This window comes from Nipponia nippon, unplaced genomic scaffold, assembly GCF_047370975.1.
Source record: "Nipponia nippon isolate SJK-2023a ecotype South Korea unplaced genomic scaffold, ASM4737097v1 scaffold_2, whole genome shotgun sequence".
NCBI classification, from domain to species: Eukaryota; Metazoa; Chordata; class Aves; order Pelecaniformes; family Threskiornithidae; genus Nipponia; species Nipponia nippon.
The window spans coordinates 35167958-35182493 of NW_028262336.1; the positions used below are offsets into that span (position 1 = coordinate 35167958).

General features: G+C 44.1%; 1 protein-coding gene across 6 annotated transcripts in view; it reads right to left on the reverse strand.

Moving 5' to 3' along the window:
* LOC104020847 (cystathionine beta-synthase-like protein) overlaps window positions 1-14536 on the reverse strand; it is a 31585-nt gene that overhangs the window by 5448 nt on the left and 11601 nt on the right. For 4 of the 6 annotated variants that reach the window (XR_015704767.1, XM_087757754.1, XM_087757752.1 and 1 more), the window contains exons 6-17: window positions 13805-13884; window positions 12354-12488; window positions 11733-11802; window positions 9239-9330; window positions 8256-8381; window positions 7457-7541; window positions 7154-7259; window positions 6248-6322; window positions 4747-4881; window positions 3669-3777; window positions 2869-2898; window positions 119-203 (exon numbers count right to left, since the gene is read on the reverse strand). Coding sequence is in view for 5 of the 6 variants with exons in the window: in XM_087757754.1 (XP_087613880.1) it covers window positions 119-203; window positions 2869-2898; window positions 3669-3777; window positions 4747-4881; window positions 6248-6322; window positions 7154-7259; window positions 7457-7541; window positions 8256-8381; window positions 9239-9330; window positions 11733-11802; window positions 12354-12488; window positions 13805-13884 (1128 nt within the window). In the remaining variant the exon portion in view is untranslated. The remainder of the gene's footprint in view (window positions 1-118; window positions 204-2868; window positions 2899-3668; window positions 3778-4746; window positions 4882-6247; window positions 6323-7153; window positions 7260-7456; window positions 7542-8255; window positions 8382-9238; window positions 9331-11732; window positions 11803-12353; window positions 12489-13804; window positions 13885-14536) is intronic. The other 2 variants (XM_087757756.1, XM_087757755.1) reach the window with 1 other exon arrangement.

The window sequence follows — 14536 nt, forward strand, 5'->3', positions numbered from 1 at the left end:
ACATAGTTTCATACACAGAAAGAAGATTTGGCTTCTTCAGAACTTGTTTACACACTCACACTTGTACTTGCTTCTTGTTAACACTCAAAGATTACCTCTTACAGTACATCATACTCACATTGAATTTGTTCATGAACCACTAGAGCAAAGTGGTCTATTTCCAGGATATGAGAGAGTTTCCCCAAGTTGTCTTTCAGGTTAATCTGAGGAGAGAGAGTTACAAAACTTAAATAAAAGAGTCCTTTTATGTTTAGTGGTCAATAATCCCCATATACTTCATGCAGTATTAAAAACAATACATCAGCATTTATATACTGCTCCCATCTGAAGTACTGTAAAACACTAACAAATCAAGGCCAACTTAAAAGATCAGTTTTCTTTGTTTCTAATTTCCAAGAAAACAGAACAAAAAAAAAATGAAGCACTGCACGAAGTTATTCATTCTGATTATGTAAACATAATGACTATACTGAACATACTGAATATCTGAAAAATGTTAATGATGGAAGAAGGTCAAGTGTTCTGTGTGCCTAACAAAAGAAGTTACCATAAAACTCATTATACTTGGTGATTTTACTCCAGCAAGACTAGGAAAAAGTGAATGAATCAGGCTGCAAATCATTGTGGACGTGAATACGATCTGCAAAGGCAGCAGGGAAGAGAAAAGCCCAAAACAAAACCAAGGGTGAAGATTGCTCAGCTAACACTGTATTCAAGTGCAACTCAAGGAATTGAGAATTAAGAATTCATTTTTAGTGAAGTTCAACTTCACTTTAGTGAAGTTCACTTCACTTCAACTAGTTTAGTGCTAAGACTAAACAAGAAAGCACCCTGTGTTGACTCTGCAGAAAGAATACAGATCCTTCTGAAACACTTAGCTAATCACCTGCTGGAACCATTTGAAAGAATGCATAGAACTGTTCTTCCTACATGCTTTAACATATTAAGCAGCAGCAACAGGTCTATTACCCAGGTGACTCTCCCCAGGTAACAGCAGCACCCACCATCTGACATACTTTCATTAAAGGGGATTAAAGGAATTTACAGCAAAGTCTTGCACTGTAGATTAAAAAAGCCTTTATCCTGCAGTGAGCTCAGCTTGTGACTGAGGAATAAATGCCACAGCATGAACCGTTGGGCTGCACTGGAACACAGAGCTCTCATCTCCATACTGTGAGTTCGAAGAGATCAAAAGGATTCCCAGCAGCCTGTGTTTAAGGGACCAGCAGGCTATAGTGCATACTGAAGCATCAGTCCTTAAGCTTGTGGGCCAGACAAGGGGTGGGGGGAAATTGGGACCTACTGCCACATGGAGTCAACTATCGGTCACCACCACTGACAAGCAGTTTTGTGCAAATGTACATGCAAAGCCTAACTTTTGAACCGAAGTTCAAAGCTCACTGAAGGAGTAGAGCCCCTTACCATCTGATTGTGTATAATCAATAGCCCTGTTTTCAGGGACTGGGTAGGCTAAAGATGACCAGGACAAGCAGCTCACAGGCAGCACTGGGACAACTATGAAGACATAAACATGTTTTGAAATGCTTAAAGGAAATTTAACAGAACTCTCATGGAGTTTTCAGCTGTCTCACTACTGCTCATTCAAGCTCCCTAAAAATTTTGACAACGAGTTTTTCCACGTTAGGGCTTTTTTTTTTTTTAAACCTACTAAGTCTTTAAGGCAATTAGCCTATGCACATGCTACTACACTACATATGACTAGGACTGCTTGTTTGGCTCTAAGGGCAAGTGACACAGCACTGCTCATGGCCCTAAATTCTAAATTCTCTCCTTCCCCAGAAGTAGGCTCTGGTCCACCAGGGCCAGTCCACCTGCTGGGGGACACCAGGCCTTGTGTTGTTTAGCAGAGTGCTACGTGGTTTAGGACACTAACGAAAATCACACCAGGGAACAGGCTAACAATTAAACACTAGGTATAGTAAGAAGAAAGTCTCAGAGACCACGCCCCAGCCTTTTTTTCTGGTAAAGGCAGACAAGAAGTCTGCTAAGGCCGTGTCTGCACCACACCTAACAGATGTTAGTAGTTGATGCAAAGATCCTTTGGGGAAGAAGGGGCAGAGAGACCCCAAACCACTGGAACTAACATCTGATTCCAGAAGAACGGCCCTCCTCTCCACTAACACACAGCACTTTTTTGGATTGGCAAATTATCCTGTGACTAGTGTTTCAAAGCCCTAGAGTACTATCCTACTGGAGACTTTAAAAAAAAGCTATAACCATTACTCCTCCATTCTAAGAGATCGCCACAAAATAATTGTGGCACTTGTATCAAAGAAAGCTTCCTGTGTTGCCAAAAGATAGCTTTGCCTTGGTAGTCACTGGCTAAGCCAACCTCTTAGTGATGCATGCTGTGTTACAGATCCTAGCTGTAGGATATCCTAAGTCATTTCAGTGACACAGATGATCCATTTTCCCAATTTCACTAGTAAACAAGCGAAATAAACTTGACTAAAGTGGTAAGAAAATCAAAATCCACAATACTTCGGAGGTTATATGCATTTAACCATGTTTCTCCATTAAATAATTAATTCAAATGGAAAACAACCAATGAACAATGCTTTTAGTTAGCATGCTAGCAATACCACCACTTTTGTGTCACTCCCCTTCCATCCTCCACCAAGAAAAAAAAGTCAGAACTAAAGGGAAAAGAAACGGTTAAGCTGTTCTTTACTGAAGAAGCATGAGAAACTTCAAGCTGCCCATGGAAAAAAGCCACAACCTCAGAAGCGCAGAGAATTGGCTACTACAGCTAACACCAGTGTAGCTATGGAAATGATTGCACACCACCAGGCGCAGAAACTCTTAAGGTGTCCAAGCGAGGGAGAACAAGAACTAAGCGTTACGCACCACATTTCCACCTGATGCTTGATTATCTGTCTGGGAAGGAAAAAATATATTTACATTTCTCCATAAAGAACTAGCATCCTTTCTCAACCTCAGAGACCTGGTAGTTTGTAGACTGAACGAAAGCATTAACACATACTTCTGGAATACAGCACCTCATCTACTACAAGACAGTGTTGAAACTAGAAGCCTGGTGAAAACTAGGTCAAGCATTTCATGTTAAAAACAAAATCCTTTTCCTGCAAGAGAAGCAAAGCAACAGCAACAATACTTGTATATTGTCAAAGAGCACCCATACAGCTGGGAAGTTGTGGTATCCTGGCATACCACATTGGATGGACAGGTGAAACTGGCTAACATCAAAATTCACATATCTTGACAACATCAGCTTTCAGCAGCCATCCCCCTGTTTCAGCAAGGCATCTGATACAAAAGGCAAACAGTTGCTTGTTTTTAGCAGATCCAAAATTATTTAGAAGAGCTGTTTCAACATCTTCCTGTCTCTTCCCCTAGACAGTTACATTGCCCAGATTTGCACCAGGGTTTTGGGGGAAGGAGGAAAGGACAAGCACGCTGGAAGAAAGCCCGTTGAAGAAATGGAACAGCACAATATAGAGCCACAACACAAACCTGCGAGCTATTGAGTGACCTAGGACAGAGTTTAGAGCACGTCTGCACTCAGTAACAGCTGCTCTATATGGTCCCAGGCAAACCTTACCCAACTTGATGCCACTGTAGTGTTAGGACACCTACAGCAGTACTTTAAACGAGAGAACTAGGAGTTGTAGAATATACCTGCTTACCTGTTTAAATTGCTTGTAGATTACTTTGCTGACTTCATCAGAAGGCTGAACTTTTCCAGCAAGCAGTGAAGAAAGCATGTTACCCAGGGTAACCATGCCCAAAATCACCCTGGGGAAGGAGAGAAAGAAGATAGGGTTAAACAACACAAAAGTCTCAGGTGTTCCTGTAGTTAAAAGCATCCACTCTCAGCCAGCCTGGAGAAGTCCGTTCAACTGCTTCATGGTATAAAGCAACGTTATTGATGTTATACTTGGATTCTGTGTCTCTGCAGGAGAGAGTCCAGTTCTCAGAAGTTCCGGAGACTCGCACAGAAGTCAGCAGGTGCTGTGGGTGCCTGGCCCTTCTGAGCATCAGGCTCTTTGTATCTCTAGTTTTTGCAACTGGAGAGCTTCTTGCAATCTGAGAGAGGTTTTGAAAAGGACGACTTCATTGTTTTACACCCTCATCTGTCCTTTTCAAAGGTATGACAGGGCCAGAGACATGCTCGCCTCAGTTTTGCTAATTCCCCTTCTCCTTGCAAGGATGTTGCAAGGACCTGCAACAATTAATCCCCTGAGTTAGCACTGTAACTGGAGAGTAACTGAGCAACTCTTCATTATTCAGCCTGTCCTACAGGAGACCTATGAGGTAATAAGCATACCAGCTTGCTGGGGACACCCTGGTTTATAGGGGTCACTACAACATGGCACTATAATGCAGTGTTCTAAAGAAACTGGGTGAAAGCTGTGGTGGAGATGGGTAGGTTTGGGGTTTTTCATTTTAAATATGAATTTTTTGCTTTGTTAAGTTAAACGGCTATTATAAAAAACAATGAAATTATCTTGCAGAGACACACTGAGTAAGTATATCATAATAATCATTAGCAGCTTATTATGTTAAGGGCAGGACAGTCCTAGCATGACTACATATTAAGTCCAGCATCAGTGTATTTAAGGTAACATTTCCGAACTGTGTTATTATAACTGAAGAAAGATGAGTGAGAGGATATTATACTTCTAGTAAGTATTTAAAGACATCCCTTGGGAGCTGGTGAAGGAAGTGATACATATAGATGAATAGTGATATATGTGGACATACCCAGATTCATCAACAACTGGTACCTGGTCGAATCCCTTCTCCCGGAGAATTTCAACAGTCTTTGCACAGGTAACAGTTGGAAGCACAGTCAGGGGAGCAGAGAGGCTTAGTTCCTGAACACTGATGTTCCACCACCTGGGCATGAAATAAAAAGAAAACCAAACAAGTCTTACAGAGAGAACAGAACCAGTTGCTCATGTATAGTGGTCTTCGACATTACAGGAATGACAAAAGGCTGCAAAGAAGAGTCAGGATTCAGCCAGAGTCAGTAAAGCTTTGAGGCTTTCAAGTTTTCTTCTCAATATCATAAAGTCACTGAAGTGTGAGAAGGCTGGAAGACCGAAACTCTTTTCCTCATTTCATCTACTTTCTAGGATTACAGATAGTTAGTGGAGAGTACTAACCTCCCTCGTTTCATTATTTATATCTTACACAGAAAATTTTGGGCTCATACTGAAAGAGCTAGCTGTATTTACAGTCATTATAGGTTGCAATTTAGGGAAGATCCCCCTCCACCTGTGTAGACTTGCAGTGCTTTGCACTCAAGAACTCAGATCTCAGAAGCATTCTTTAGATGCTACTTTTTCATTTCAAATACAACCCTTTTCATGGAAAAAAAAAAAAAATCATTAAGTAGCAAGTTTCCTTCTGCTGCTATGCAGCTCAAAGAAGGAAATCAACTAATTTAAGCAGATTTGATTAATAGCTACAATTATACATCAACACAATAGCATGAAAGATTAGCTAAATCAAAGGAAGCACTGCAAATTGAAACGAGTTTGTCCTGGTTTCAGCTGGGATAGTTAATTTTCATCTTGGTAGCCGGTATGGGGCTGTGTTTTGGGTTTAGGATGAGAACAATGTCGATGATACACTGATGCTTTGGTTCTTGCTAAGTAGTGCTAAGCTGTTGCTAAATAGTTGCTAAGTGGCGCTCACACTGGTCAAGGACTTTCCAGCTTCCCCTGCTCTGCTGGGTGCACAAGCTGGGATGGGGCACAGCCGGGGCGGGGCGGGGGGGGTGCTGACCCAGGCTGGCCCAAGGGCTATTCCATACCATACGATGTCATGCTCAGTATATAAGCTGGGGGAAGAAGAAGGAAGGGGGGACATTGGGCATGATGGCGTTTGTCTCCCCAGCTAACCGTTACGCGTGATGGAGCCCTGCTTTCCTGGGGATGGCTGAACACCTGCCTGCCCATGGGAAGTAGTGAATGAATTCCTAGTTTTGCTTTGTTTGCGTGCATGGTTTTTGCTTTGCCTATTTAACTGTTCTAATTTATTTTACTTCAATTATTAAACTGTTCTTATCTCCACCCACGAGTTTTCTCCCTTTTACCCTTCTGATTCTCTCCCCCATCCCACTGGTGGGGAGTGAGCGAGCGGCTGCGTGGTGCTTAGTTGCTGGCTGGGGTTAAACCACGACAGAGTTTTAGATTAGCAACTGCATAAAGACAATTGAATAGACTTATGAAAACCCAAATGGATCTGACATGCTTACCAAGGTTTTTTGACAAGGTCTTCTTCTTTCATGAACCCTTTCTGAATCATCCATTTGTCGCTCAAGAACTTGGACCTGCAAAGCATCAGGAAATGAAAAGCTCATTATCAGGCCAAACATCTGACAGCAAACCGAATAGCACACAAAGGCATCTGTTTACAGCTCACTACCACTAACAGCTAAAGTGTAATTGAAAATATACTGCCATTTGCCATGCAAGCTTACCAGCCAGGGACATTGAGAAGAAATACTCATAGGAAGAAAAAGAAATCCCATAGGAAACAAAGCTTCAACTACATCAGTCCCTTGCAATACGATAGAGACACAGCCTGGAATGGAGAAGTACTCAGGCAAGGTCTGTCTGCAGTTTCTACTCATCTAATATTTTGTTGGATGCAACAGAAGTCACAAAACACAGCTAAAAACATCATGTTTTTGGATATGTTTCAATGTGATAGGAGAGAAACAACTTCTTAGCACAGCTCAAAGCTCTCACACTTCCACCTGTAAACTCACGCCAACACTGGCTGCTGCTACTGTAGTGCTGTGTTCTGCTGTGGACACAGGCAGAGAGAGTGGTCAGCCTTACAGGCACCCTTCCAGGTATGGGATAATACCAATGGTCCCCAATAAATAAAACAGTGAAAGCAAGTCTTTTCCTGTGAAAGATGCTAATCAGTGATGGTTACATTCTGAAGTCAGACACAAGGAGGAACTCAGCTTTCAGAGGGCTAAGCTCCTTTCTACTCCATGTCAGACCCTTTCTAGATACCTCAGTTGTGCCCCACATTCCTTGCTTTGGTAACTGGGTGCTATAAGAAATAGGTATTCAACTCGCCATTGCTGTAAGGAGGTCTGAGGGACTGCCTCATCCTTTTCCCAGGGAGAAAAGAAGCAGGTTCTTACATGTAGTTCCTGATAGAGTCAGGGAGGATAACAACACAGCGCTGACCTTCCTTCAGCTCTTTGGCAGCCTTCACAGCTACAGACATGGCACTGCCTGAGCTGCCACCTGCCAAAATGCAGATCAGAGGCAAAACTGTCAAACCATAAGTGAAATGAGAAAGAATGAAAGTGAGGAGGAGAAACAGTAGAGAAGCCCAGGGTGAGGGAGACAGCTTCTGAAGTGGAAGGAGGTCTCCCTGACCTGCACAGGGCTTTAGCCTCCCACGTATTATTCAGGGAAAAAGGATTTGCATCTGCTCTTACCACACAGCAGTCCTTCTTCTCGGATCAGTATGCGTGCGTAAGCAAACGACTCCTCATCATTGCTCTTGTACCACTGGTCCACTGCCTGGGAAGGGGCAGGAAGACAGAAATAAGGGTCTATTTAAATGAGAAGGGCTAGGGGAGCTATACAACTTGTGTGAATTCAACCCACGCTCTTTGAGGTAACGGCTGCCCTACTGAGCCATGTGCCTGGGTTACAATCCTCCAAATGCTAAGTGGGATTTTTTTGCCAAGGTAAGATGATCACATTAGCACAACAGGCTCCTTATTGAAACCTTGCTGTAAGAACAGACTGTTGTGAGACAGCCACAGAGAGCATCAGTTTCCTTCCCTCTTGGAGGGCTTCCAGGGACACAGGCTCTGCTCAGGACATAGTCATACCAGTTTTGGCCAGGAGGGGTTGGGTGCTTTGTCGGTTTTTTGTTTCATTTTTGGTTTGTTTTGTTTTGGGTTTTCTGTTGTTTTTTTTTTTTTAAAAGAAAAAAAACAAAACAAAACAAAACCAAAAAACAAACAGCCAATCAAAAAATAAATACTGCGTTCTAGGAAAATGTTATCTGCTCCCACCATGTCCACCTACCATTGTAAAACAAATGTGGCCAGTGCAGATGCCTTCCAAGGACTACTTTTGCTGATGGAAAGAACAGGAATAGTTCTGTCTGCTAGCCCTCCCCTTTCAGCTCAAAGAAATACTTCCCCAAGTTTTCCCTCCACCTTTCACCTCAATTCTGCATCCCAACAGAGGGCAAAGGGCAATAAACAGAGAAGCATGACTTACAGATCTATCCAACACTGTGGGGACAAAATCGTATCCAATTCCTTCCACTTCATACATTGTCTTGTCGGTCTTGTTCAGTTCTTCTGGTGTAGCAAGGATGGAGCCTTCAGGATCAACACCTATAATCTGGAGAAGCAGTTTCCACTTTGGCTACCATGACACTGGTTTTGAGGACACAGCTATTTACTCATGAGCGCTGGCCTCATTACAGCTGTTGGTGTCACACTGGCTGCACACACAGCCAAGCTCACAGCAACCGAGGCTCCTATTCATTTTTTCCTGGCAACATTCACCTCCCCTGTGAGCAAAATGCTTCGCTGCTTCTGGCCCCTTGGCAACCCATACTGTCTCCTCAGGCTGTGGACACTAAGTGAGGGGCACCACTTGTTCTACATGGGTTTTGCTTGGTTTAAACAGAAGACAGGGTTTCCCCGAGACAAGATTGTCCTCATTCACACGCCAGGCATCGTTACAGCCCATACATTTTGTGCCAAGTGTAAGCAGACAAGTTTTATTTTGTTTACCACTCCCTGCCTACGTAGGAAAATATTCACGATTGAAACATGATACCAACTTCTGTGAGGAAATCTAACACAGCACACCGGTTGGTGTGTGCAGAGAAAATTTCACTTGGTAAAAACTCAGCAGTTCTAGACAAGTTAGCGAAGGCACAGTCAGAGAAGAAACAGAAGGCTGCAGTACACACCTGAGAAGGAAGTTTCTCAGACACCCCATGAAGGGATCTGAGGGCCAGTTTTCATCTGCTGAGCCAAACCTGAACCCTGGTCACCACTGAGACCACAGCATGATGATTTCAGACAGTCTGAAAAGCTGTCTTTTCTGCTTGGAACTACCTTCTAACTGAGAACATCCAAGAGCTTCCCATAGAGACTCAGGGCAGGCTTGCAAGGAATGGGATGTGCCAAGTGGAGCAGTTTGAGGCTCACCCTGCTAAAGAGAAATGCTTTAGGCTTGCCACTTACTTTGCAACCTGGACACTTCTCCTTTAGTTTTCTGGAGATGCCAGTGATAGTACCTCCTGTGCCAGCCGTAGCCACCAGCATGTCTATTTTTCCTGTTTAAAGGTGAGGGTTAGAAGGCAGTTGTAAAATCTCCCCCAGAATGATGGCCTAAAAACCCATTTAAACCTAAGTATGGACTTTCTTTAACAAAAATGGGCAAGGTAAGGCTCTTTGCTTCCCAAGAGCTGTGTTATGAGACCTACCTTGAGAACACCTTGCTCAATCCCCATTTACCTCAACAATGGTTTTGAAATGTCCATCCAGTGGCCCAGCAATGTACCAATTTGTGGTACTCTGGACAGAGCTGGAGGTGGCCTATACCTTTGACACCTGTAGTTTTCCTGTTACTGTATTTGCTGAGATAATTCATTCTTTAACTTAGAATGAGCAGCCCATTATCATTAGTTAATTTACTGAATGAGCACCAAGAGCATGGGATAAGTACCCATTGAGAGAACTGTTAACACAACTACTCTCTCATTTTCATGTGAAAAATACTATTTTGGTCATGAGCACTCAGAGTGAGTGCAGGTATGACAGTTCATTCTTCTGTCACGCCCTACAGTTTCCATGGTGCATCCACACGATAGTTTTGTTAATAAGAAATACACACACCAATTCACACACAAAAACAAATGCTTATCAGTCAAAAGAATAACACCCTGCCAAGCAGGGGTATAAGCTCAGTAATAACTGAACAGTGACTGGCCTATGAGGAAAAGTAAATACAAACAAGAAGCCTAAAGCTAGAACTCATCTAGACTCTCAGTTTGAGGGATGGCAGTTTGTTAAAGTATACTCATTTTAACTCAAACTTAAAGAAAGTTTGCCACAGAAAGACAAGCCAAATCTTCTCAACAGCTAGTTACTCGGGGTGGGGGTGGAGGGTTGGGTAGGGAGGAGAACGCTTCACATGGTCCTCACCTTAATGAGAAGGAATTTAATAGCTGGTTTTCTTATTAGAGGGTCCCATCAGAAACTGTACTGTTTTATAAGGCAGGTCAGTAGCCTCCTACAAGACTTCCTTCTACCACCTATGGCAAACACCTACATGGTAGGCTGCAGCATCACACTGAATGCCTCCAACAGCTCTCAGTCCAACTCCTCCACTGGGTGAGTTAGCCCAGCTAAAGCTCTCTGCTGCCACAGCTCAGTCACTTCTGGTACTCCAACCTGGCTGCCTAGAGCTAACATGAAAGCAATCCCTGCAGAGTAAACGGGTCTTACTGGTGACAACTGCAGCACAGAGCAGTTTGTGCTCCTCAGGACTCCTAAGTGAAGCAGCTTCCAGTGTGATGGAGTATTTGGTCTCAGAATGTAAAAATACCTAAGTGCTGGGTCCTGCAATTGGGTCACAACAACCCCATGCAATTCTACAGGCTTGGGGAGGAGTGGCTGGAGAGCTGCCCAGCAGAAAAGCACCTGGGGGTGTTGGTTGACAGCCGGCTGAACATGAGCCGGCAGTGTGCTCAGGTGGCCAAGAAGGCCAATAGCATCCTGGCTTGGATCAGGAATAGTGTGGCCAGCAGGACCAGGGAGGTGATAGTGCCCCTGTACTTGGCACTGGTGAGGCCGCACCTCGAGTACTGTGTTCAGTTTTGGGCCCCTCACTACCAGAAGGACATCAAGGTGCTCGAGTGTGTCCAGAGAAGGGCAACGAAGTTGGTGAAGGGTCTGGAGCACAAGTCTGATGAGGAGCGGCTGAGGGAGCTGGGGTTGTTTAGCCTGCAGAAAAGGAGGCTGAGGGGAGACCTTATCGCTCTATATAACTACCTGAAAGGAGGTTGTAGCGAGGTGGGGGTCGGTCTCTTCTCCCTAGTAACAAGCGATAGGAGGAGAGGAAACGGCCTCAAGCTGCGCCAGGAGAAGTTTAGGTTGGATATTAGGAAAAACTTCTTCACCAAAAGGGCAGTCAGGCATTGGAACAAGCTGCCCAGGGAACTGGTTGAGTCCGCATCCCTGGAGGTATTTAAAAGACATGCAGATGTGGTGCTTAGGGACATGGTTTAGTGGTGGACTTGGCAGTGCTAGGTTAACAGTTGGACTTGAAGATTTTAAAGGTCTTTTCCAACCTAAATGATTATGTGATTCTATGATTCTGTATTTGTGATCAGAGAAAGCAGCACTATTCTTTCATGCCACCCTAGCTATGGCTTTTTTTTTTTAAAAAAAAAAAAAAAAAAAGATAACTTAAGCATTAGTGCTTTCTCCACCTGGTCACAAGCAGAGGAATCTAAAAACCAAAGCACCCCTCTTTAATAGGGGGAAAAATAAAAAAAATTACTATGACTACTGAAATAAGTAATTCTTTAATGACACACAGCATATACATGGGATTTGCTGCATCAAAATTCATGCATTTCTCAACCACCTCAGGTCCCATTCTCCAAGTACCTAACAATAAGAGAATACTGGGGACTCACTGAAGAAAGGGTTAGTAGTAGAGCAAACATACCTTCGCACTGCTGCAGGATCTCTTCAGCTGTGGTGTCATAGTGCGCCAGGGGGTTGCTGGCATTACGGTACTATATTGAAAGACAGAAGAGCCATTAAGTAGACTAGAAAGACAACAAAATTCACATCGTGAGGCATTTTGAGAACATGACAAACATTCTCCAAGCCCACAACAGCTACATATACACTTTCCAGACTGTTTCCTTGTTATCTGGACCTAAGCAGAATGCCCAAGGGAAGGTACAACCTCCTAAGTGACCTAATTTAAGAGTAGTTATAAGGTGCCAGCACCCTCCAATGCCACGATCTGTCCTGTCTGTGGGACAGTTTCTTTTAAGAACATGACCCTTGTACATGTATTTTTCCACTTGGGACTGCCAATTCAGAGGAAAAGCCACCCATGTGTTGCAGTTTCTGCAAACATAGGCTCGTTGCTGCCCTCTAGTGACTATAAAAGCTTGCTACCCTACAGCATGGGGATGGCTCAACTACAGCTCCAGACCTGGGACATCTTTTCCTCCAGACACCTAAGCTGTAGAACAGTCTACCAAGAACACTAAGGAACAAGGCTGCAATACCTCCTCCCACACTATGCCTGCAACTCTGACGCTTTGGCTCTTACCTGGTCTAGTATATGCGCGTTGGGGATTTCATTTTTCAGTCTCCATGCTACTCCCACGTGAGATTCAGGAGAATCAAATCTGGCAGTAGTTGGAGTCCTCACAATCTCAGCACCCAGAGCTCTCAGAACATCCACCTGTAGTAAATAAATGTGGTCACAAAACCCAAAACTGCTCTCCCAGCACAGAGACTTCATTGAGATGCAGGGGAAAGAAAACATCTTCCCTTTTACCTGGTCTGCAATAGCCTCCTTAGCAGTTCTCCTACACCCCAGCCTCACAGCATCACTGAGCCATGGGTCCAAATCCTTAATGTAATTTGGTCTCAACTAAGCTTTACTTGGGAGCTAGATGTCAAATTCCTGTTTCTATTCTAGGCATTCAGGCCTGTAGGGACTATTGCTACATATCGAGAAGGCTCATTCAGGCAAAATGCCATCTCCTCTCATGCCAGTCACATACGCTCTGCAGTCCAACAGTGCTACAGTCCAGTATTTTATGTTTAAGTGCAAATTATGTATATTTGCCTCCTCCTTTGGACACAGGCAGCAAAGGAGATCCTCCAGGGCCCTATGCACTACCACTCAACTGCTATAAGGGCAAGAAGGTTTATGCTACTGAGCCAAGGCAAGGCCTGCCTTCAGAGGGGAGGCCTTTGGTGCTGTGTGGCACATGGCAATAGCCATGCAGTACCTCTCCCTCCAGAGCAGGTAAGAGCAACTAATGGGTATCTGCCTTCAGGGGACATTGTTTTCATTTGTGCTGCTGCCTTTCAGTTGGAACACTGGAAGTGTTTGAACCAAGATAAGTGGTTTTGCTGACAGTGATTTGTTGCCCCAACTCTGAAACACAGGGGATCTCTTCTTTTGGCTGCAAGTGCAGCACCACGCCAGTGGGGCCCAGGACAGGGCTTGCTTTCCACAGTGAAGGTCAGTGGACATTACCCAGGTGGCTTTTTCTTCCCCTTTGTTGCTGTGGTGACACAACTTGGATGCTTGCCAGTACCCATCAGTGTAACCTGAGGAGCTCAGCAGGCTCCCTCATGGCCTTGCTCAGCCCAGTGCAGAACAGAGGAACATTCAAAGCTTCAGCATTGCCTTACTTTGTCTTCCTTTGCTCAGTGAGTGACAGCTAATCCAGGGGCAGGTAGTTACTTCAATGTGCTAAGTAAATCTCAAGTTCCCTTGACATTTGTGTTTAAAACAGTTATGACAGTTTTCCAGCTGACAATGCTGTGGTGACGGGTTTAAAACACATTGCTGTCCATGGCTAGCCAGCCTGGATTTCTCTGGGCACTAGCAACAGGCCCTCAGCAGAGTTCTGCCTGGCCAATGACTTGGAAGCCAAGAGCCTACACCTTCGCTGCTAAAGCCACAGCACTCATGTGCACCAGGAACTCTGCAAGTACAAACACAGTTACTTTTTAATTCTTGAAAATAAAAGCAGATCTGACCTTCTCCATACTCATTTTCTCTGGCATCACAATGATACAGCGGTAACCCTTCACTGCTGCAGCCAAGGCCAGCCCAATTCCTGGAAGCAAGCAAAGACACGTACAGCATACAGTGAGGAGCAACAAAGAAAACCCACAATGCTAGCTTTGGCATGCCCTGGCTTTAATCAGATTTTCACCAGATGCTCGAGTACAGTGTCTCCAGAAGGGTGGCAAAGGGAATGTTTCGGGCTACTGAGGAGAATTGGATTTACAGATGCTGCTAGTTCTTTGAGAATCACAGCCAACAAAAGTTTAGCCAAGGGTGGGGAAACTTGACATGAGCAAACTGATAGCTTTACCACATGCACATCGCCTTCCTCCTGTCTCACCCTTCATTTTTACCGAAGTAATTTGGGAAAGGAATGAGCTTTAAGCTAAAGACGACTACAGCAATCATTTTGATACTATCAGAAGAGTATTAGAGCCTCTATTGACTTACCTCTGCATTAAATCCCTAGTTTGCAACGTGCCAAAACTAAGTCCTTTCTAAACAGACATGATTTAGATGCTGTGTGTGATTGAGGTTCTAATGCACTATATCAACTTTCTACCACAGTGAAGTACCTTGACTGTTAGAGACAGACACCTCATTTCTACTTTAAAAATCTGCACCTCCAGCCTGATTTCTGCCTTCCAGCTTGTCATTGTCTGCCTACCTGAAGAGCTACGCTCAGGAGTGCCTTCCCCACA